General features: G+C 46.1%; 1 protein-coding gene across 1 annotated transcript in view; it reads left to right on the top strand.

The window, feature by feature from the left end:
- LOC134654989 (protein disabled) overlaps window positions 1-16,968 on the top strand; it is a 51,487-nt gene extending 34,519 nt beyond the window's left edge. The window contains exons 13-21 of the mRNA XM_063510445.1: window positions 3,251-3,400; window positions 6,351-6,447; window positions 8,620-8,837; window positions 9,356-9,506; window positions 10,723-10,796; window positions 11,550-11,628; window positions 11,981-12,283; window positions 13,265-13,465; window positions 16,753-16,968. Of these exons, the coding sequence (XP_063366515.1) occupies window positions 3,251-3,400; window positions 6,351-6,447; window positions 8,620-8,837; window positions 9,356-9,506; window positions 10,723-10,796; window positions 11,550-11,628; window positions 11,981-12,283; window positions 13,265-13,465; window positions 16,753-16,921 (1,442 nt within the window). The 3' untranslated portion in view covers window positions 16,922-16,968. The remainder of the gene's footprint in view (window positions 1-3,250; window positions 3,401-6,350; window positions 6,448-8,619; window positions 8,838-9,355; window positions 9,507-10,722; window positions 10,797-11,549; window positions 11,629-11,980; window positions 12,284-13,264; window positions 13,466-16,752) is intronic.
- Window positions 16,969-23,286: the final 6,318 nt, after the last annotated feature.

Raw genomic sequence — 23,286 nt, 5'->3', positions numbered from 1 at the left:
ACGAAGTACAGTACTTATGATAAGGAACTTCTTGCTATTTATTTGTCAGTACAATATTTTAGGTATCTGCATGAAGGCAGAGAACTAATTATATTTACAGATCATAAACCTTTGTCATACGCATTTAGTAAGTTAAATAGCGACAATAACAAGGAGATACCAAGACGGACAAGACAATTACTTTTTATAAGTGAATTTACTACAGACATTAGACATATACAGGGTAAGGACAATGTAGTTGCTGACGCTTTATCTAGAGTTGAGACAGTCGATTTTCAAAATATTGCAATAGACTTTTCTTTGATTGCGAAGGCACAACAAAAAGATGGCGAATTGAAAACATTATTACAAAATAATAATTGGCAATTTAAGAAAATAATGTTGCCTAACTGTACATATGATATTTACTGTGACGTTACTACAGGTAATGTGAGACCGTACATACCGGAACAGTTTCGTCGCGATGTTTTCAATCAGATTCATAACTTAAGTCATCCCGGTGTACGAACTTCACGCAAGATGGTTTCTAATAGGTATTTTTGGACGAATATGAACAAAGATGTAGGTCTTTGGGCCAAAACCTGCGTTCAATGTCAAAAAGCCAAGGTCACGAGACACACCAAATCGACACCAGGTAAGTTTCCAGAAGTAGACCGATTCCAGCATATACATACTGATCTAGTAGGACCACTACCAACATCAGCGGAAGGTTACAGATATTGCCTTACCATTATAGATAGAGCTACAGGATGGCCGGAGGCGTTTCCATTGCAAAACATATCGGCAGAAATAGTAGCACAAACTATTTACGATGGCTGGATTGTGCGATTCGGATGTCCAGTTACTTTAACCAGTGATCAAGGTAAGCAATTCGAAAGCAATCTTTTCAGACAACTAATGAAATATACAGGCACGGAGAGGATTAGAACTACGCCATATCATCCTATGAGTAACTCGGCTATTGAGAGATTTCACCGTACTTTGAAATCTGCGTTAAAGGCACGTATAAATAGTACTTCATGGGTTACAGAATTAAGCACAGTTTTACTAGGTTTACGTTCTGTACCTAGATTAGATACAGGCGTGAGTGCAGCTCAATTAGTTTATGGCTGTTCCATTCGTTTACCTGCTGAATTTTATTGTAATGTTGATAAAAATATAACAGAACCATATACTATGTTAGATAAAATTAAGGAATCGATACGTAAATTAAAACCAAGACCATTCTCTCATAATAGAGACGATAAATTCTTTGTAAGTCCTGATCTTAAAACCTGTGATTATGTGTTTGTACGTAGAATAGTAAAATCCTCATTACAGACGCCTTACGAAGGGCCATTCAAAGTTCTGAAAAGAAATGATAAGGTTTTTAAAATTCAATTAGATGAGCGTGAGGTAAATATGTCAATTGACAGGCTAAAGCCTGCATACTTACTTAACGAAAAAGTGAACTCATCACAAAACTTAACTGTACCAAGTACGCCACAAGCTGATAGCGGAATCGCTCCGCCTATGCATAGCGTTGCGCCCTATGTTACGCGCAGTGGTCGGACAGTTAAGAAGTCGGTCAGATTTTGCGATGAGTAAACTTAATATATAGCAACTATTATTTTAATTTTGCAAATAAGTATTAATTGTGACAACACTTTATGTAGGTTACATGTGTTTTATAAATATGTAATTTTAAGAAACAATTGGCACTCCACTCGAAACAGTGAAACATTTAATACCTAATCATGGGAAATTACAGTACCAAGAAAGACTCAGAAAATATGGATAAATTTAATACCGTTACGGCAGAAGCATCTATTAACGTTTCCGGACTCGCTACCCAGATAAACACGTTCAGTTTCGTGTTATTGGCAATAATTATTGTTTTGATGATATTTTTACTGTGCTACTTCTACAGTCGTTGTAAACAAAGGATGAATAAATGGTTCACCAAGAGAGTTCAGGTCCTGACGAAGGACCAACAGCTGTCTTCTGGAGTTCAGGCGACTCCAAGCCAGCCACAAGTGCCACAACAGATTTATTTGAAAGTCTAAGTGCAGTGCAAATTGTTTAACGTGGTAAAATAAGCTACTCATTTTTTATTGTAGGTCGGATAATATCTATATTTAGATATCGTGACGTGTTTATGTATTACTTAAGTGACTACCTATTGTGCATTCATAATTTCAACCTTAAGTTCAGCATTGTACTCAAGTTACATTGTGTCCTGTTATCGCTCTGATTTCAAGTACCTAGTAACTGCGCGATATTGTTTTCATAGCACATTTGATTTGATTTAAAGTTTGTTTGATTTAAAATAGTGAAGGTAACAGACACAATAAAATACAAAATATGTAGATCCGTTTAATGTGTAATTACAAATGGTTCTTACTGAAGCATAACAATATTATGTAATTTGTTTATTATTAAGTTTTCTTAAAAAATTTGTAATTTTTTTTGTTTTTTGGGGAGGGACGACTATAGGGACAGATTACGTGGTCAGCATTTCCCCGCGCTATACGGAATGCCCGCCGCGCGACTTGCTCCTCAGTTGTTCCCCGGCTGTGTACTGAGAAATACACGTTCTAATTAAGTATTCCGGATTATCATTTATATACTCCCAGATAGTTAATTCCTATACAGGGTACTCTCTAAATGACGAACAATTTTGATTTTTTTTACAAGCTTTTACATGGCATTGTATTGTATGTACCTGTGTTTGCACGGGTCAAATCTTGCAAATTAACGGTTTCCGATGAAGCTGAACATTTGCATATGTGTGTAAGTCGGGTGACAATGCAATATTATGGTACCATCGAGCTGATCTGATGATGGAGACAGGAGGTGGCCATAGGAACTCTGTGATAAAACAACGGAACCTAATTGTGTTAGGAGTTTTTAGAATTGTCTCGATGAATATTAGTTGTCTGTCGCAAGAAAAGTACAGTCAGCTGTACCAAAAATTTAATTTTTGCCAAAAACTTATTACCTGTTATTTGGCTAGTGTAAAACATTCCCGCACCGAAAACCCCGATGTATGTTAATGTAAGGTGTTATTTCGCAGATAAATGTGTGTCGCGCGGCACTGGTCGCTCCGGGCGTTGGGCGGTGCTGGGCGCGGGCGCGTCGCCGTGGTCGTCGGACTCGCGCGACTCGGAGCCCCGCCACGCGTGGCGCGAGCGCCGCCGCCGCCACCACAGCCCGCCGCCCGCAGGCGCCGGTACGTACCGCGTTTGACATGTAAGGTGTTATTTCGCAGAGAAGTGTGTGTCGCGCGGCGCTGGTCGCTCGGGTCGTTGGGCGGTGCTGGGCGCGGGCGCGTCGCCGTGGTCGTCGGACTCGCGCGACTCGGAGCCCCGCCACGCGTGGCGCGAGCGCCGCCGCCGCCACCACAGCCCGCCGCCCGCAGGCGCCGGTACGTACCGCGTTTGACATGTAAGGTGTTATTTCGCAGAGAAGTGTGTGTCGCGCGGCGCTGGTCGCTCGGGTCGTTGGGCGGTGCTGGGCGCGGGCGCGTCGCCGTGGTCGTCGGACTCGCGCGACTCGGAGCCCCGCCACGCGTGGCGCGAGCGCCGCCGCCGCCACCACAGCCCGCCGCCCGCAGGCGCCGGTACGTACCGCGTTTGACATGTAAGGTGTTATTTCGCAGAGAAGTGTGTGTCGCGCGGCGCTGGTCGCTCGGGTCGTTGGGCGGTGCTGGGCGCGGGCGCGTCGCCGTGGTCGTCGGACTCGCGCGACTCGGAGCCCCGCCACGCGTGGCGCGAGCGCCGCCGCCGCCACCACAGCCCGCCGCCCGCAGGCGCCGGTACGTACCGCGTTTGACATGTAAGGTGTTACTTCACAGAGAAATGTGTGTCGCGTGGCGCTGGTCGCTCGGGTCGCTGGGCGGTGCTGGGCGCGGGCGCGTCGCCGTGGTCGTCGGACTCGCGCGACTCGGAGCCCCGCCACGCGTGGCGCGAGCGCCGCCGCCGCCACCACAGCCCGCCGCCCGCAGGCGCCGGTACGTACCGCGTTTGACATGTAAGGTGTTATTTCGCAGAGAAGTGTGTGTCGCGCGGCGCTGGTCGCTCGGGTCGTTGGGCGGTGCTGGGCGCGGGCGCGTCGCCGTGGTCGTCGGACTCGCGCGACTCGGAGCCCCGCCACGCGTGGCGCGAGCGCCGCCGCCGCCACCACAGCCCGCCGCCCGCAGGCGCCGGTACGTACCGCGTTTGACATGTAAGGTGTTATTTCGCAGAGAAGTGTGTGTCGCGCGGCGCTGGTCGCTCGGGTCGTTGGGCGGTGCTGGGCGCGGGCGCGTCGCCGTGGTCGTCGGACTCGCGCGACTCGGAGCCCCGCCACGCGTGGCGCGAGCGCCGCCGCCGCCACCACAGCCCGCCGCCCGCAGGCGCCGGTACGTACCGCGTTTGACATGTAAGGTGTTATTTCGCAGAGAAGTGTGTGTCGCGCGGCGCTGGTCGCTCGGGTCGTTGGGCGGTGCTGGGCGCGGGCGCGTCGCCGTGGTCGTCGGACTCGCGCGACTCGGAGCCCCGCCACGCGTGGCGCGAGCGCCGCCGCCGCCACCACAGCCCGCCGCCCGCAGGCGCCGGTACGTACCGCGTTTGACATGTAAGGTGTTATTTCGCAGAGAAGTGTGTGTCGCGCGGCGCTGGTCGCTCGGGTCGTTGGGCGGTGCTGGGCGCGGGCGCGTCGCCGTGGTCGTCGGACTCGCGCGACTCGGAGCCCCGCCACGCGTGGCGCGAGCGCCGCCGCCGCCACCACAGCCCGCCGCCCGCAGGCGCCGGTACGTACCGCGTTTGACATGTAAGGTGTTACTTCACAGAGAAATGTGTGTCGCGTGGCGCTGGTCGCTCGGGTCGCTGGGCGGTGCTGGGCGCGGGCGCGTCGCCGTGGTCGTCGGACTCGCGCGACTCGGAGCCCCGCCACGCGTGGCGCGAGCGCCGCCGCCGCCACCACAGCCCGCCGCCCGCAGGCGCCGGTACGTACCGCGTTTGACATGTAAGGTGTTATTTCGCAGAGAAGTGTGTGTCGCGCGGCGCTGGTCGCTCGGGTCGTTGGGCGGTGCTGGGCGCGGGCGCGTCGCCGTGGTCGTCGGACTCGCGCGACTCGGAGCCCCGCCACGCGTGGCGCGAGCGCCGCCGCCGCCACCACAGCCCGCCGCCCGCAGGCGCCGGTACGTACCGCGTTTGACATGTAAGGTGTTATTTCGCAGAGAAGTGTGTGTCGCGCGGCGCTGGTCGCTCGGGTCGTTGGGCAGTGCTGGGCGCGGGCGCGTCGCCGTGGTCGTCGGACTCGCGCGACTCGGAGCCCCGCCACGCGTGGCGCGAGCGCCGCCGCCGCCACCACAGCCCGCCGCCCGCAGGCGCCGGTACGTACCGCGTTTGACATGTAAGGTGTTATTTCGCAGAGAAGTGTGTGTCGCGCGGCGCTGGTCGCTCGGGTCGTTGGGCGGTGCTGGGCGCGGGCGCGTCGCCGTGGTCGTCGGACTCGCGCGACTCGGAGCCCCGCCACGCGTGGCGCGAGCGCCGCCGCCGCCACCACAGCCCGCCGCCCGCAGGCGCCGGTGCGTACCGCGTCTGTACACTGTGCCTGGCCTGTGCTGGCCAGGGGCCCATTTCTCGAACGGTATTAGTCTAATACTCTTCGAGAAATGGGCCCCTGCCCTGCCCTTCAGACGAGCGCTTTCCAGCTTGCTACTGGTCCTGCCACAGTAAACAAGCAACAGGAGTAAACGTCGACATAGAATAAATAATAGTACTAAAGTCTATTTTTTTATTCGGTAGACTAAAATGACATTTCATAGTATGAAATGACACATGATGTTCATACTATGAAATGTCATTTCAGTCTACCGAATAAAAAAATAAACTTTAGCTCTATAGAAAATTCACTCTCTAACAAAATGTGTCTATTACGACAGATATGACCGCTAGGTGGCGCAAACGCGAGCAGGCGTCCGTTCCATAACGGTGCGCAGCAACTACTATGGCTAGACACCATAATTGGTGTGGGCCGCATGTACATAGGTACTTGTAGCGACGCGGAGTGAGCCACGCCTGGCGTACATAAGCGTTATCCCGGTGCACAGACAAGACATCCTCTAGACTGAGCATAGTAACTACCCCCTCTGCCACAAATATACGGTAGTTTTACTCCATCTTCGAGTCAAGTGTCAGAATCCCGTGCCATGATTGGTCCGTGTCTTTGAACGGACCAATCACGGCACGGGACTGGCTCACCTTGTCCCCCCGCACCCCCGTATTTTTGGCAGCATCGGTTTCATGAAATAATAGCTAGAGGATTTCTAGTCTATGTCCCGGTGTCTCTACTATCTGCTTACAACATAATCCCTGTGTTTGCAGTTCAAACGTCGTCATCGTCACGTGACGTGTCACCGTGGGACGAAGAGCCCCCGCCCAGCCGCCTGCAGCGACCTCCGCATCGCGATCGAGAGTCTAGGTATGACTCCACTTTAAGTGTAAGGCTTGAGTAGACGCTCGAGTTTGGCGTGCAGCGGGGCGGGGCGTGCGGCGTGCATGTTAAACAAATGCCAACGTATAGTAGCGGCTTTAGTGCACGCTGCTCAAATCCCTTGGGAGCTCGACGCCACGCTGCACGCCCCGCCGAACGCTCCGCTTCGAGCGTCCACTCAGGCCTTACTCTAACACATTCATTACCACCCAGTGCCACCAAGTTGCCACCAAGTGCGGCGAGATTCGCCAGAGTGTGACTGCGGAGCCCCAAAGCAGACTATCCACCACATACTGCAATCGAGCTATGCAAGCGTGTCTACTCAAAATAATCAAAATTACATAATTAGGCTAAATAAAAAAACCAAAGTGTTTCTCCTGAGTTTTTCCTTTACAGAATTTAAAGACTTACATAAAAATATTTCCTCAATAAATACAAAGCTACGTAACTCCGTGTCATATTTCTCTATTCTTCCATATAATATATATATGTATGTGTATTATATAACAAATAATATATATAGCTACTTACATAATTATAAATCCAGTATACGTATATAGTATGTTATATACGAACATAAAATAAAAAAAAAAAAAAAAAAAATATATATATATATATATAGTTATCCATGCCGTAATCGGCAACGGCGACCCCAGCTAATTACGAGCGTGAGCTCTGATATGGCTGGCAAAGCCGAACCTACTTTCAAAAACTCTATCGCAGGTGGGGCAGTAGAGTTGACCAGAACTATTGTAAGAACTAAAAAAAATATAGCCAGTAATGCATGTTTAATTAAGCATTTTTCGTTGACTAAGTAAATTTTATATTAGGTATAGGAAATTTATTTATCCGATCGCTCTCTAAACTTGTGTCACATATATTGTAACTAGCCCTAGCACAGGCCCCGGTCTTTTTGGGCTGTTACTGCACACTATGTCTTTAAACGCTGGCTTCAATTAAAATGTATAGTTAGATATAGTGAAAAGTTTGCTGTACATATTTAATGAATAAACGAATAAACATAATACACGACTGCCCGAAAAGAAAGTTTAATGGCAACCATACAGATCTGCTCGCGCCTAGTGAAGACCCAGCCCTATGGGCCAAGACATTGGATATAGCTCTTTAATTTTTAATTTTTATTTTCTAAGCGACTCAAATACTGCCATACGATTAAATAAAAATTGCCACCCAGTCAAACAAGACCCGTGGCAAGCCACAAAAATCTCTTCATATAAAGCTGTAGTACCATGATCCCGACTATCGAGTCGTCCGGCCTGGGAACCGAATCATAAAATACCCGATAGTCGGGTTTTCGGCGCTGAATGTGTTAAGAGGATATATTAGCTGAACCCCTTCTCAGATTTAAGAATTTTAAGGGGCCCACTGATTAACCGTCCGCCGGACGATATCGGCCTGTCGGTTAGAACAAAAAGTTGACTGTTCCGAACAACTGACAGGCCGATAACGTCCGGCTCCGGCGGACTGTTAATCAGTGGGCCCCTTTAAGTAAATATCTCCGTCGCGCTGACGGCATTAGTGCGATAAGGACATCGGCAGGTTAGGTGAAAAATCGTGCGTAAAAATCACAGAAATCGAGGTTTCGTTCTCGACATTTTCTGCTTCCAAAACTTAACCAATCGTAACGAAATTTTGGGAAAGGAATGAGAAAGAAATTATCAGTGTCTGATCTGATATAGGTCGAGGCCAGGGTCGAGTAAGCTATACGCTACCAAATGGTCGTGGCTTCAGTTTTTTTGACACACATTGTCACAAATGTTTTTCTTTCACACCATTTCAACATATTCAATAGGGAAACTCTGCGTAGGGGGCGCCACTCCCACAATAACTCACAATCTAAGGGTCTACCGCAAACGAGAGAGTTGAAATTTTGTTATCTAACCTCTCTATCAGTCTTGCATATTCGAGCGATAAAGAGGCAGATAGCCGAGTATCGATTTCGCGTGTCCCGGGTAGGCCCTTTGTAAACAAACCGCATTGATGTATCAATGTCATATTTTATTGTCTGTGAAAACTTGTCAAAAAACAGTTTAAGGTACAGTATGTATAAGTTACTCTGTGGTATACTAAAGGCGCTAGTGCTGCACTCTGGCGGCAAAATACTCCCTATTGAAACATTATATTTGTTTTTTTTTTCAGGCACAACTCATCGCAAGGCTCAAGAGAATGCCTAGACTCCGGCAGCGGGCGAGAGAAGGACAAAATACGAGACAAGAGAGACAGCCGCGACAGAGACAGAGATCTCAGCAGAGAGGGACGGGAGTCCCGAAGGGATTCGGGCAGCGGTCGGGACCGCCGTGACGTCAGCAAAGAACGTGACCATAGAGACCATAGAGATCGGCATAGAAGGAGTAGAGGTTAGTTTACTGTGAAAATTGAAATAATTTACTCATTACTGGAATAAAAATTATACAGTTCATAATATATAGGGTGACATTTTAATCATTAGCCACACTCTGCATAAGTGCGTAGTGACTTTCTAGGTCATACTGAACAACCTTTGAAACCAATGCCTAAACCGCGAAAAAAAAAATTTGGCTGTCCCATAAAAATCAGCGGCATCACATCAACCGGAATTTTTGAAACGGACAAATTTTGGCATTGGTCCCATAATAAAAACGATTTTAACGGCCGAAGCCCCTTTGCTGGTCAGCTACACTGACTTCCACCGATGAACAGAGGCTCAGATCTAGTAATGAGGATAGTATAACAAGTAACAAGAGGAGTTTTGCTGCTCTGAAAATTGTATATCTTTGCATGTCTAAAACATGGCAGCGTACAGCGCCATCTACTTCAGCTGTAGAAACTGCGCCTTCAAAATGTTGCACAACTTTACGCGTCTTAAATTAAGGGTCAATTTGTTTCTTTCTTTCAGATAGGGAAAACGACACGTGGGATCGAGACAGAACGTACAGCAGGGAGAGAGAGCGAGACAGGACGTATAGCAGAGAACGGCCGAAGGATTACAGGGATAAAGAAAGGGACAGACATAGAAAGCCGCGGCATTCGTACGATGAGGAGGAGGAGTAAGTCATTCTGTCTTTTTCTACGTAATAGAATTACATTAGATACGATAAATACAGTTTGAATAAATCTCGAAACTTACTTTCTGAGGGTTTCTTAGGTTTTTGACTCTCACATTTTGCTTAGTGAGAGAGTGAGATGCAATGCACATTGGACCAAGATATGGACAAGTGGAATACCAACCTTACTTAGAAATTAGATTTACAGCACTTTCGAAATATAAACTTTTAAATAAATGTCGTATACTAAGAAAAAGTGACCAAGGCCTCCAGTGCCCCAGGCTGGAATCGAACCAGCGTCCTCTGCTATCGCGGCAGATATAATTTATATAGTAAAGTCTATTTTTTATTCGGTAGACTAAAATGACATTTCATAGTATGAAATGATAGATGATTTTCATACTATGAAATGTCATTTCAGTCTATCGAATAAAAAAATAGACTTTAGTGTGTCTACTTGAAATAAAAACAAATTAAAATATTTTCTGAAAATAATTTAATTTGTTCTAATACTTTCGAAATATGTCAACCAACCGCAACTAACTAGTGTTTTCGGCAGAAAGCTACACTTGCATTTAAAAAAATAAAAAAAATGGCAGTAAATCGAACAATTTGATATGAAATTAAATAAATAAATATATCTTATATTAAAGCCTATAAATTGCTTGTATATATTTTTTTCTACCATTTTTGAGAAAAGCACTAAATGACTCGCCAGGCCTCGTGTTAAACGGATTCCCAAGGTCTTCCGTATTTTAACACTTCATAACAACAATAATAATGTTTTGTAGTGTAATAAGTTGGTCAAACCAATTTGTCAATCATTAAGAACCAGGAATACTATACTCATCCTTTTCACTTGGGTGCTAGAGTACTAGTGTAAGACAAAGATAGTATGATTATCTCTCTCTCTCTGATTAGTATGAATGAGACAGTCCTTTGACAAACTATAAATGGGTCAATCAACTATTTCTTGTTGTTATTCTGTCCCATCAGCGAGGAGACAATAGTAGCATAGATTGTTAGAAGAACTGCTGTACCATGTTCTACTAACATGCTCCGTAGATGTCCCATTATGGAAAGGTCTTATAACTACCGAAAAATGCAAGTTTGGTTCATTTAAATACGAAAAACCTAGAATTTTATGAGTGACTCAGGAGACCGTAACCATAGCAACGTGTGACAAGAAAAAGTTGATTAACCCAAATGTATTATACAGTTACAGCGACGGTTGCGGGTCTGGCAGATCGTCTCCCAGGGGATGGGGCTCCGACCAGCGGTGGCGAAGTAACGGTAAGTGGTACTTATGGGTGGATCAACTATTTCCTGTTGTTATTCTGTCCGGTCAGCCAAGAGACAATAGTAGCATAGTTTGTTAGAAGACATTGTCCACCACCTTCTTCTGACACGCTTGGTAGACGACCCTCAATGGAAAGGGTTTATAAGTTTCACAAAAAAGCGTGTTTGGTGAAATTAAATGCCAAAAAATCAGGTTTTAAAGAGTGACCCAGGAGAACGTAACCATGGCAACGAGTGACAAGAAAAAGTTGATTCACCCTATACATTATACAATACAAATACTCTTTATTGTAGACCTCATACAGAAAACAATACAATTAATACAGCAACTCAAGAAGAGTCAAACAACCAGCCTTATCGCCAAAAAGCGATACAATAAAGCGATAGTGTTACTTATTAACACAACTATAAAATGTAATAAAGTGATATCCAGGATGGAATAAACTGATAGCCAGACCTCTGATACAGTTACGTGGTACATGCTTACACTTAGGGTCGGTTGCACCAATCTGTTTCTCATCGTAAAGAGTTCGCTAAATTGTATTGTACGGAAAGTTTCATAGTAAACCGCCGCGGCGCGCCGGGTGACGTTGATCAGCCTGTCAAGTGCGGATGGTGCAACTGGCACTTATCCCAACCTAACCTAGTTTTAACGCTTTTTAAAATCTGATTTCTCATCTATCGTGTCGACTGTTTGAACGAATGCGTGTCAAAAAACACGGAAGTGTTAATGAGTTTATTTTTCAGAACGAAATTATGGGTCATTGGGGTGGCGTGAGTCGAGGCGGCGGAATGAAGGCAGGCAGGACGAGCTTAGCGAACGAAGGTAATTGGTTCAGTTCAGAGTTATAATTATTATGTGTAACAATCTAGTTACTAGGGAGTTTGAGAGAGAGTGGTCATGACCCTCGCTCCGGGTCGTTCCTTATGCAAAGGTCGTCCATCGCGGTTCAACGTGGCAACGCGGCGAGCGTGATGGGCTCCTTTGCATCTGGAGGGGCGCGGGGCGAATTTGGAGAATAGGTTTTGAACTAAGAAGTTTAGATTAAGATTTAGTAGTAGGCTTTGTTTAGTTTTACGAGTTATTTAAGTATAGTTAATTTTAATGTAATTTATTAATTCAAATAAAATATAGTGTACTGTTACTAGGTACTAAAGATATGACATGTCATCTTCAGGTATGGATCGACGCTCGGCTGGCCGTCGCGTCGCTCCACCAACAGTTCCTCCCGCCGCGATTCCGATCGCGACACCCGTGACCCTCGCGACCCTCGCGACCGTGACCCCCGTGACCCCCGTGACCCCCGCGACCCGCGCGAACCCCGCCGCCGCTCGAGACGCGAAGACCCGCGACAGCGGCGTGACTATCGGTTCTCGAACGACTTCTCGCCTCGGGAGCGGACGAGTCCGTTCGACAATGACTTCACAGAGCCCCCGCCCGTCAGGAAGAAGGCGCCTTATGCTAATCTCGAAGGAACGAGGTGAGTTATTATTATCAACAGAGATCGGACAGATTGGCGTCATTGCTCGCAATAATGTGGACATGACTCCAAATTTGATTAAATAATTAATCAAAAAATTATTTTAATTAACTTTTTACCTGATATTTAATTTTGTTCCCTAGTTAATAAATAGCACTTAAATATATTTTTGATATAAAAAAATTAGTACCTTCAGAAAATTTGGAACCCACTGCTGATTATTTTTTTAAATAAATTTACATTTTACATCTTTGTGTTATTTATTGATTAGGAATCAAAATTAAAACTCAGGTAAGAAATTAATTAAATGATTAATTATTTAATCAATTTTGGAGTTATGTCCACATTATTGCGAGCAATGACGCAAATTTGTCCGATTTCTGATTATCAAAGATGCATAGTATGTAGGGTAATTCGCCAGTAACTGGCCACCGGCCAATAACTGGCCACCCTAAACAAAAAATGAATTCTATTCACCTATAAACTTTTTTGTTTCAATAACTGGTCAGCCTTCAATACCTAGCCTTATACTAAAATGAATTCTGTATATAGGTGAATAGAATTCATTTTTAGTTAAGGGTGGCCAGTTACTAGCAAATTACCCAATTATTACCTATTCTGCGTTTTTTTTGTTTAATGCCTGCACCTACTACTGTTTCTGTTTAGTCTGATGGTATGGCATGGGGAGTTAAATATCAGAATGGAAATTGTATAAAAAATCAATTTAAAACCAAATTTCAATTGTTTACCTTAAAAAAATTCGTACTTGGAAAGTTAAATGTTCTAGTGCAGAAACGTATCATTTTCTGCACACCTTTTAGAACAACAATGACCCTCTTTCAGAGCATGAGAAATGAAAAGCAGAGTGTTTAACTCGGGTGAAAGGCATCATTTCAGCCTCGGACTATTGGCGCTCTCACTGCGTTCGTGCACCAAACTACCTCTCCCTTCGTTAACAATCTACTATTAAAAACTTTTCAGATTCGCGTTCGAGTCGGAAGAGATAACCGCGTCCCCGCTGTCGACGGGCAGCGCGCGGGCGGACGAGCCGGCCTCGCGGTTCCGCTTCGACTCGGACTCCGTGTCGCCGCGCTCGCTGTTCGAGGACGACTTCACGCTGCCCCAGGCCCGAGGCCGCGCCGCCTCCATCGCCGAGGAGGACGAGGACGTGCCGCCGCTGAGGTCTGTACTGCTCTAAGCGGCACAGTTCCGAGTGTTCCGAGCCGACTCAATGTCTCTTGGCTGAGCTGAGGTGTGGTGAGTCAAGAGACATTGAGTCGTGTCGGAGGAGATCACCGCGTCTCCGCTGTCGACGGGCAGCGCGCGGGCGGACGAGCCGGCCTCGCGGTTCCGCTTCGACTCGGACTCCGTGTCGCCGCGCTCGCTGTTCGAGGACGACTTCACGCTGCCCCAGGCCCGAGGCCGCGCCGCCTCCATCGCCGAGGAGGACGAGGACGTGCCGCCGCTGAGGTCTGTACTGCTCTAAGCGGCACAGTTCCGAGTGTTCCGAGCCGACTCAATGTCTCTTGGCTGAGCTGAGGTGTGGTGAGTCAAGAGACATTGAGTCGTGTCGGAGGAGATCACCGCGTCTCCGCTGTCGACGGGCAGCGCGCGGGCGGACGAGCCGGCCTCGCGGTTCCGCTTCGACTCGGACTCCGTGTCGCCGCGCTCGCTGTTCGAGGACGACTTCACGCTGCCCCAGGCCCGAGGCCGCGCCGCCTCCATCGCCGAGGAGGACGAGGACGTGCCGCCGCTGAGGTCTGTACTGCTCTAAGCGGCACAGTTCCGAGTGTTCCGAGCCGACTCAATGTCTCTTGGCTGAGCTGAGGTGTGGTGAGTCAAGAGACATTGAGTCGTGTCGGAGGAGATCACCGCGTCTCCGCTGTCGACGGGCAGCGCGCGGGCGGACGAGCCGGCCTCGCGGTTCCGCTTCGACTCGGACTCCGTTTCGCCGCGCTCGCTGTTCGAGGACGACTTCACGCTGCCCCCGGCCCGAGGCCGCGCCGCCTCCATCGCCGAGGAGGACGAGGACGTGCCGCCGCTGAGGTAAGTTAAGTACTGCTCTAAAGATCGGTTTTCCTAGGATAGCGGTGCCGTCATATAGCGACCGTCTCCATACTAAATAATACGGCTAAATATGGATGTCGTAGTATTTGTACGGAGACGGCCGCTATATGACGGCACCGCTATCGGAGGAAACCAAAGCTTAAGTGGCACAGTTCCGAGTGTTCCGACCCGACTCAATGTCTCTTGGCTGAGCTGAGGTGTGGTGAGTCAAGAGACATTGAGTCGTGTCGGAAGAGATCACCGCGTCCCCGCTGTCGACGGGCAGCGCGCGGGCGGACGAGCCGGCCTCGCGGTTCCGTTTCGACTCGGACTCCGTGTCGCCGCGCTCGCTGTTCGAGGACGACTTCACGCTGCCCCAGGCCCGAGGCCGCGCCGCCTCCATCGCCGAGGAGGACGAGGACGTGCCGCCGCTGAGGTAAGTTAAGTACTGCTCTAAAGATCGGTTTTCCTAGGATAGCGGTGCCGTCATATAGCGACCGTCTCCATACTAAATAATACGGCTAAATATGGATGTCGTAGTATTTGTACGGAGACGGCCGCTATATGACGGCACCGCTATCGGAGGAAACCAAAGCTTAAGTGGCACAGTTCCGAGTGTTCCGACCCGACTCAATGTCTCTTGGCTGAGCTGAGGTGTGGTGAGTCAAGAGACATTGAGTCGTGTCGGAAGAGATCACCGCGTCCCCGCTGTCGACGGGCAGCGCGCGGGCGGACGAGCCGGCCTCGCGGTTCCGCTTCGACTCGGACTCCGTGTCGCCGCGCTCGCTGTTCGAGGACGCCTTCACGCTGCCCCAGGCCCGAGGCCGCGCCGCCTCCATCGCCGAGGAGGACGAGGACGTGCCGCCGCTGAGGTACATGCCACTCTAAGCGGCACAGTTCCGAGTGTTCCGACCCGACTCAATGTCTCTTGGCTGAGCTGAGGTGTGCTGAGCCAAGAGACATTGAGTCGTGTCGGAAGAGATCACCGCGTCCCCGCTATCGACGGGCAGCGCGCGGGCGGACGAGCCGGCCTCGCGGTTCCGCTTCGACTTGGACTCCGTGTCGCCGCGCTCGCTGTTCGAGGACGACTTCACGCTGCCCCAGGCCCGAGGCCGCGCCGCCTCCATCGCCGAGGAGGACGAGGACGTGCCTCCGCTGAGGTAAGTTAAGTACTGCTCTAAAGATCGGTTTTCCTAGGATAGCGGTGCCGTCATATAGCGACCGTCTCCATACTAAATAATACGGCTAAATATGGATGTCGTAGTATTTGTACGGAGACGGCCGCTATATGACGGCACCGCTATCGGAGGAAACCAAAGCTTAAGTGGCACAGTTCCGAGTGTTCCGACCCGACTCAATGTCTCTTGGCTGAGCTGAGGTGTGGTGAGTTAAGAGACATTGAGTCGTGTCGGAAGAGATAACTGCGTCCCCGCTGTCGACGGGCAGCGCGCGGGCGGACGAGCCGGCCTCGCGGTTCCGCTTCGACTCGGACTCCGTGTCGCCGCGCTCGCTGTTCGAGGACGACTTCACGCTGCCCCAGGCCCGAGGCCGCGCCGCCTCCATCGCCGAGGAGGACGAGGACGTGCCGCCGCTGAGGTAAGTTAAGTACTGCTCTAAAGATCGGTTTTCCTAGGATAGCGGTGCCGTCATATAGCGACCGTCTCCATACTAAATAATACGGCTAAATATGGATGTCGTAGTATTTGTATGGAGACGGCCGCTATATGACGGCACCGCTTTCGGAGGAAACCAAAGCTTAAGTGAGGTAGGTGAGTTTGTGTAGTAACAATTATGAATCTAATACGATCATTTATATTCTTCTGCTTTCATAATAGTTACTGATTTTTAAAAAGCGTTTTTCAATTAAAAGACATGTCAAGATCGCTTACCTTCTTTCTAATGCTAAAAAAACGAACTATAGTGCCAGTTGCATCATTCGCACTTGATAGACTGATCAACGTCTCCTGGCGCGCCGCGGCGGTTTACTATGAAACATTCCATACAATAAAATCTAGCGAACTCTTTAACGATGACTGTTTGGTGCAACCGACCCTTACAGTTTAGCCCCTCGACTCGCATCGCGTCGGCAGAAATGACGCCTGTATTGTGGGAACCGTTGCGATGTTGTATGTACAAGCGATTTCAAAAGCCCGGGAGTTAAAGGTTGTTGTCATTTTGAAGAAAATAGCTATCGCGGGATCTGAAAGGTAATAAATAAAGGTAGTGGTGTATTTTACAGACGTATCTTCAGAGGTATCTTTCACTGGGATCTTAAGTGGTATGTCCCCTTAATCGTATCGATTTAAAAATATGTACTTGAGGATTTGAGAGGTCTCTAAAATACTAATCGGTTATAATTTGAAAACGGGCGTTGAAATGTTGCTCGAATTGTCTCAAAATATTTATTTTTGTTTATTTTACAGGCCCAAACCCCAGTCGACCCAGAGGGACATCAAAAAATCGGAATCCGTCAACATCTTCACGCGCGAGTCTGACCCGTTCGAAGGCGACGATTTCTTCGCCTGCACGGGATCCGACCGCGCCGCGCGCCGCGAGAACTGGCCAGGGGACTTTCAGGGGTTTAATGCGTGAGGCCGAGTTCGCTTCGTCGTGTGACCATAGACTAAATAGTGGACTGGAGTCTACATGTCTATGGTGTGACAGACGGCGTAAAAAGTAGTGAAGACTTGTTACGCTTTCGCGTGTGACGGTCAGAATACTATACCGTTTCCGACCGCGCCGCGCGTCGTTAAAACAGGCCAGGGGACTTTGAAGGATTTAATGCGTGAGGCCGAGTTCGTTTCGTCGTGTGACCATACACTAAATACTGGACTGGAGTCTACATGTCTATGGTGTGACAGACGGCGTAAAGAGTAGTGAAGACTTGTTACGCTTTCGCGTGTGACGGTCAGAATACTATACCGGCTCGACACGCGCCACGCGTCGTTAAAACAGGCCAGGGGACTTTCAAGGATTTAATGCGTGAGGCCGAGTTCGCTTCGTCGTGTGACCATACACTAAATACTGGACTGGAGTCTACATGTCTATGGTGTGACAGACGGCGTAAAGAGTAGTGAAGACTTGTTACGCTTTCGCGTGTGACGGTCAGAATACTATACCGGCTCGACACGCGCCACGCGTCGATAAAACAGGCCAGGGGACTTTCAAGGATTTAATGCGTGAGGCCGAGTTCGCTTCGTCGTGTGACCATAGACCGAATAGTGGACTGGAGTCTACATGTCTATGGTGTGACAGACGGCGTAAAGAGTAGTGAAGACTTGTTACGCTTTCGCGTGTGACGGTCAGAATACTATACCGGCTCGACACGCGCCACGCGTCGATAAAACAGGCCAGGGGACTTTCAAGGATTTTATGCGTGAGGCCGAGTTCGCTTCGTCGTGTGACCATACACTAAATACTGGACTGGAGTCTACATGTCTATGGTGTGACAGACGGCGTAAAGAGTAGTGAAGACTTGTTACGCTTTCGCGTGTGACGGTCAGAATACTATACCGGCTCGACACGCGCCACGCGTCGATAAAACAGGCCAGGGGACTTTCAAGGATTTAATGCGTGAGGCCGAGTTCGCTTCGTCGTGTGACCATAGACCGAATAGTGGACTGGAGTCTACATGTCTATGGTGTGACAGACGGCGTAAAGAGTAGTGAAGACTTGTTACGCTTTCGCGTGTGACGGTCAGAATACTATACCGGCTCGACACGCGCCACGCGTCGATAAAACAGGCCAGGGGACTTTCAAGGATTTAATGCGTGAGGCCGAGTTCGCTTCGTCGTGTGACCATAGACTAAATAATTGGACGATTGTCTATGGTGTGGCGAATAATGTTAATGAAGAATGGAACTTGTTAAGCTTTGGCGTGCAGCCAAAGACAGAATAGTGTGATGGTCCCAGACCCGGTAGCCCAGGGACTTCCAAGTACGTTTCGTCGTGTGATTGTAGAATGGTGGATGCAGGGAGTACAACCTATATGTCTATGGTGGGACGTTTTTGAAGAATAGTGAGGTTTGCTACGCTCCGTCGTGTGGACTCGGGGAGTACAGTCTATATGTCTGAGCCTATACACCTTGTCAGGTGACCATGGACGAAGTAATCTTATGCAACCATAATGGCCACCATAGACAACTGAATTCAGAGCCTTATTGTACTAACAGATTTCCTGTATCATAGACTTCACCTGAAATCGGTCAGTGACCATTCTGTGACCATAGATATAAGATATATTTGTCAGTTAGTGAAAATCCGGCTTTGAATTTAGTTGTGTCTGTAGTGGCCTTTATAAATGTAAATGGTGTGACGAAACAGTGTTTGAGCACCTAATAGTGAAAAGTCTTGCCATAATAAGGATCTCACCTTAATTTTGTGTTAAAAGTGAACATAGATGATTTGAATATGTGGTGATACAATCAATCATATCATTATCGACATGACAGTAAACAATAATGTGTCAAAATCGTGCAAATACATAAAAAGTACACCAAAAAGCATACTAATAATAACACCTAAAGTGTCATTCTATCGAACTTGCTAACTATGTAAACAAACCGCCTTATTAACATTGTTTCTGAATGTCAATTTACTAGTGACTTTTGTTTACATAGGCAAGTTCCATAGAATGACACTTTAGGTACAATAAACATTTTTAAAAAGGAATCAATGGCTAAAAAATCGTCAAAAATCGCATCTCTTATATTCAAATGTCTATGGATTTTCCTTACAATGTTTCATCCTTAAATAGTGAGAAGCTACTTCTCCGTCTGAACTAGGCCTTAGTGTAAGTACTATTTATACCTAACTGTAAATTATAAGCTATGCACCCATTGACCATTTTCCATCCTAGTATTATTAGGGGAGTTTCAAAAAAGTGACCACCACATTTTTCGTCGCAAATATTTCTTTACAGATTCCTCGGCTTGATTTCTTTCGATATTGATACTAATTATCCTTGGAACATTATTAAAATGGATAGTATTCTAGACTGGTATAACTGCATAAAGTAATAATAATGACGTATTTTAAAGTAGTACAAAATATTGTCGCCATACTTAAGATCGGTTTTCCTAGGATAGCGGTGCCGTCATATAGCGGCCGTCTCCATACTAAATAATACGGCTAAATATGGATGTCGTAGTATTTGTATGGAGACGGCCGCCATATGACGGCACCGCTATCGGAGGAAACCAAAGCTTTACAGCGCCCATAACGTAGACATGTTAGCTGTCAAATTGGCCACAATATTACAGGCACGATTGACTGATTTTATAACCATTTGCCGCATATGACAATTAGTAAATACTTACTAAAATTGCCATATTCTGATTGATTACCGGTCTGGCCTAGTGGGTAGTGACCCTGCCTGTGAAGCCGCGGTCCTGGGTTCGAATCCCGGTAAGGGCATTTATTTGTGTGATGAGCACCGATAGTTGTTCCTGAGTCGTGGGTGTTTTCTATGTATTATTTATTTATTTACTTTACGGGAGTAAAAAATTAAAAAAACATTGTCTTTCGAAAAAAACGGGCACTTTTTAGAAAATCCCCCCAAGGCGTGTATGGGTTAGAGCGGGCTCAGCGTACATGCCTGACGCAACCTGTGATATGTATAAGCAGCGCCCTTCTGCTTTTTTAATGCTTTTATGAGTACCAATAGTATCGTAGTTACTATTAGGAAACTGGGCTATAACCGCGAAAATCGAAGTTCACAAATTCCGGGCATTTTTCTCTGTCATTCTGATTGTGATTACGCCTTCATTGGAGTAAAAGAGAGACATCCCCGCAATTTGCGTATTTCGGTTTTCGCGGTAGGCCCCTCGGAGTTTAATTCGCAGCAGCGATTACAATAATGCAGGCATCTTCATCAGTAGAGAGAGCATAGTCTATATAAAAATACTACTGACCTGCTAGCATGAGTTGCGTTCTTGCGCGCGACTCCATACATCTAGCGCGACTTCAAGTATGGACTCGTGCGCGAAAACGAAACTCGTGCTAGCCGGTCTGAAGGCTGCATTTTAATGATGGAAATTCATTTTTTCACCTTATTGCAATGGATTAAGATGAAAAAATGTTTACATATTTATGAACCTTTGGGACGGCTACTTTCGACCGGTGTCAGGGTGGCCGTTGCAAAAAGTCGAAGTCTCCGGTTTGCTATTTCGCTCGACATTTTTAACGCGGAGTATACGTTGGAAACATTGACATATATCTCAGGACGGGCCTTACGGGCCCTAAAATGGTACTAGTTCACCGGTACTCACGAATTCGAGCCAATCGTGCAGTCTAACGCAACTAGTTGCGACCAATCGCATGCGTGATGCGAATTCATCAACCAACGCGTTGTAGCGCAGTTATACCGCTGTACTAGCCCCATTCATGCCCCATTCTTATTGCCCGTAAGGCCAGTCGAGCGTTTCTTTTATTTTTTGCAATTTTTATATATTGTGAAATTTTTTGCCACTTTTGTGTTATTTCTAGTCAGGATCGCGAGCCCTTTTCATCCTTATAGGAGAAAAAACGTGTTCTAAAATTTCCTTACATTTTTCAAACTTTCCTTTTTGTTACCACCGTACAAAGTACATGGGCAAATGGTAACACAATAGGAAAAAAACTGGGACATTTTTTTACCCTATTAGGATCGAAAGAGCTCACTGATTCTGAGTAGAAATAACACAAAAGTGGCAAAAAAGGTTATTTACAATAAATAAAAATGGCATAAAATAAATGAAACGCTCATTCCTGAGATATACGCTGGATATACGTCAATGGTTGGAAAATACCGTGAAAAGGCCAATAAAAAGTGAGGATTTCTAAGGTTCAGTAGCATGTAGCAAAACTATTGTTTTGGGCACAAAAGCTTTGTATTTATATTCTTATAGCACGTTTGACCAATGGGATTTCAGATGTTTCCGCTGCCTTCCAGCGTTTTTGTACGAATCAAGTATTAATATAATCCATTTATTTTAAGTAGAACTTGTTTGTAAGTATATACTTAATTATTGTTACAAATGTAATAAGTACTGTTCAATTTTTATAGTAGACCCCGTTTTCTTTCACTGCGATGTGGCCGAGTTTTTACATGAGCATTTAATAATAAGTAGAAAGATCCTGTAGATAAATTTATTCATAGCATTTTTCTCGCTTTTGTATAGTTTTCATGGTCAAGAGATGAAAATTGGATCAGAGATGGGTCCAAATGTAAGGATGTATAGTTTACCTTTTAACATGCTTTTTAAAGTATGTAAATGCATTTCTTACTTACCAAATAAAGATCATTCATTAAGTTTGAACTGAAGAAGATAAAAATAATAGTTTTAAAGTAACACTGTGAATAATTTCTGTGATATTTTATTTTGAATGTGATGCTTATTTATTTTCCTGTTTTTTTTTATAAGTTTGACATGATTTTATATCCTTATGGACTGGATTTACACTGTCACGTTTTTTATTTGTTTGTTAATTTATTTGTTACTATTTAATATACAGATGACCTAATAGACGTGCGGCACCATACAAGAATTCGTGGCAACAAAGTAGTAGTTAAACTAATAAGCTTGAACACGTTCTTATAGCGGCGAAACTAACTCAATAAACCGTATACTTATAGACACATTCACTGTTCATTGAAGATTAGTAAACCTTATCGCAATACCATAAGGTTTACAAATGGTTAGTTATAAACAGTGTCCATGGCGCCATCTAGTTAACTTCTGCTCTGACGTCACAAACTCTTATTTGATTTTGCACGTCTATAGGTTTTATAGCCTGTATAAATATGATAAAAACCTAATCCATTCTTATAGAACACCATATACCTAACTGTAATGTATCTCCAATATAAAATACTCGTAAATATTTTATAGCAGTCAAAGATATTCATGTGAACTAAAATGTTACCTATACCTATTTGCGAAATCAGTTTTTATATAAATGTATTGTATTTTTTGTACATAAGGTAGTTAGATGAAAATTAATTATGTGCAATTATTACCACCTCTACGGCGCAATACCAAAGGTATTTTTATGTTCTGTAACTGTTGTGTAAAATATTTGGAGTTATTAAATTATAACATCATGAATGAATTTTACTTTAATTCTATTCTATTTCACACTCACAATATTCAATATTATTTAACCTCTAGAGAGTCTAGAGTTCCATCCAGGGGCCTAAATTTGCCAGTCAAAAACCACCTGGGGCCCGTTTCTTAAAAGCTTGTAACTTGTAATACAAGCGGATGTCACTTTTTGACAGCGTTTGTTAGAAAGGGACTTCCACTTGTATTACAAGTTACAAGCTTTTGAGAAACGGGCCCCTGGAGGTTTAAAATTTAGAATTTATTTTAATTGTAATTTCGGACGCGATTGGATTAAAAACAAAGTACCAGTTTCCTAAATAGATATGGTTGATAGAAATCAGACCTGTCGTTTCCCACGATATGACGTCACCCATAAGCGTTCTGGCTCAAATATGAGCCGCTGGGAGCTGACAGATTAATCAGAATATCAAAGATGCAAATATTGAAGATTTTCGCGGTATGTCCTCAGTTACAAGTGTTACAACAAGTAAAATACAGAATGTATGCAGGTGTGCTAAGCTAATTGGTTTCGCTGATTGTACAGTGAGCTGCAAAATAGTTGACCCCTTGCAAAAAAAATATAAGCCAGAGGGGGGGTCAGTTATCTATGCAGCTGACTGTACATTAGGTATGATTTTCATGCATAAATTTCATCCTTCAACATGCGCTACGTGCATGAATCTAGTATAACTGGATTGGGCATGAGTGGTGGGGATATTATTATTATTATTATTATTGGGGTTTTGTGGGCCTTTGAGTGTCGCTTCGACCAAGCTATGATCTATTGTGACAGCCCTTTAAAGTTCACTACTGATGCCCGTTGAATCCAGGAAGCTCCAGATTCTTTGGGCCGTAATGCTCTGTACCTCATAG

Source organism: Cydia amplana, chromosome 16, assembly GCF_948474715.1.
Source record: "Cydia amplana chromosome 16, ilCydAmpl1.1, whole genome shotgun sequence".
Classification (NCBI taxonomy): Eukaryota; Metazoa; Arthropoda; class Insecta; order Lepidoptera; family Tortricidae; genus Cydia; species Cydia amplana.
The sequence above is the reverse complement of the archived record's forward strand: the minus strand, read 5'-3'. Positions and strand labels throughout refer to the sequence as shown.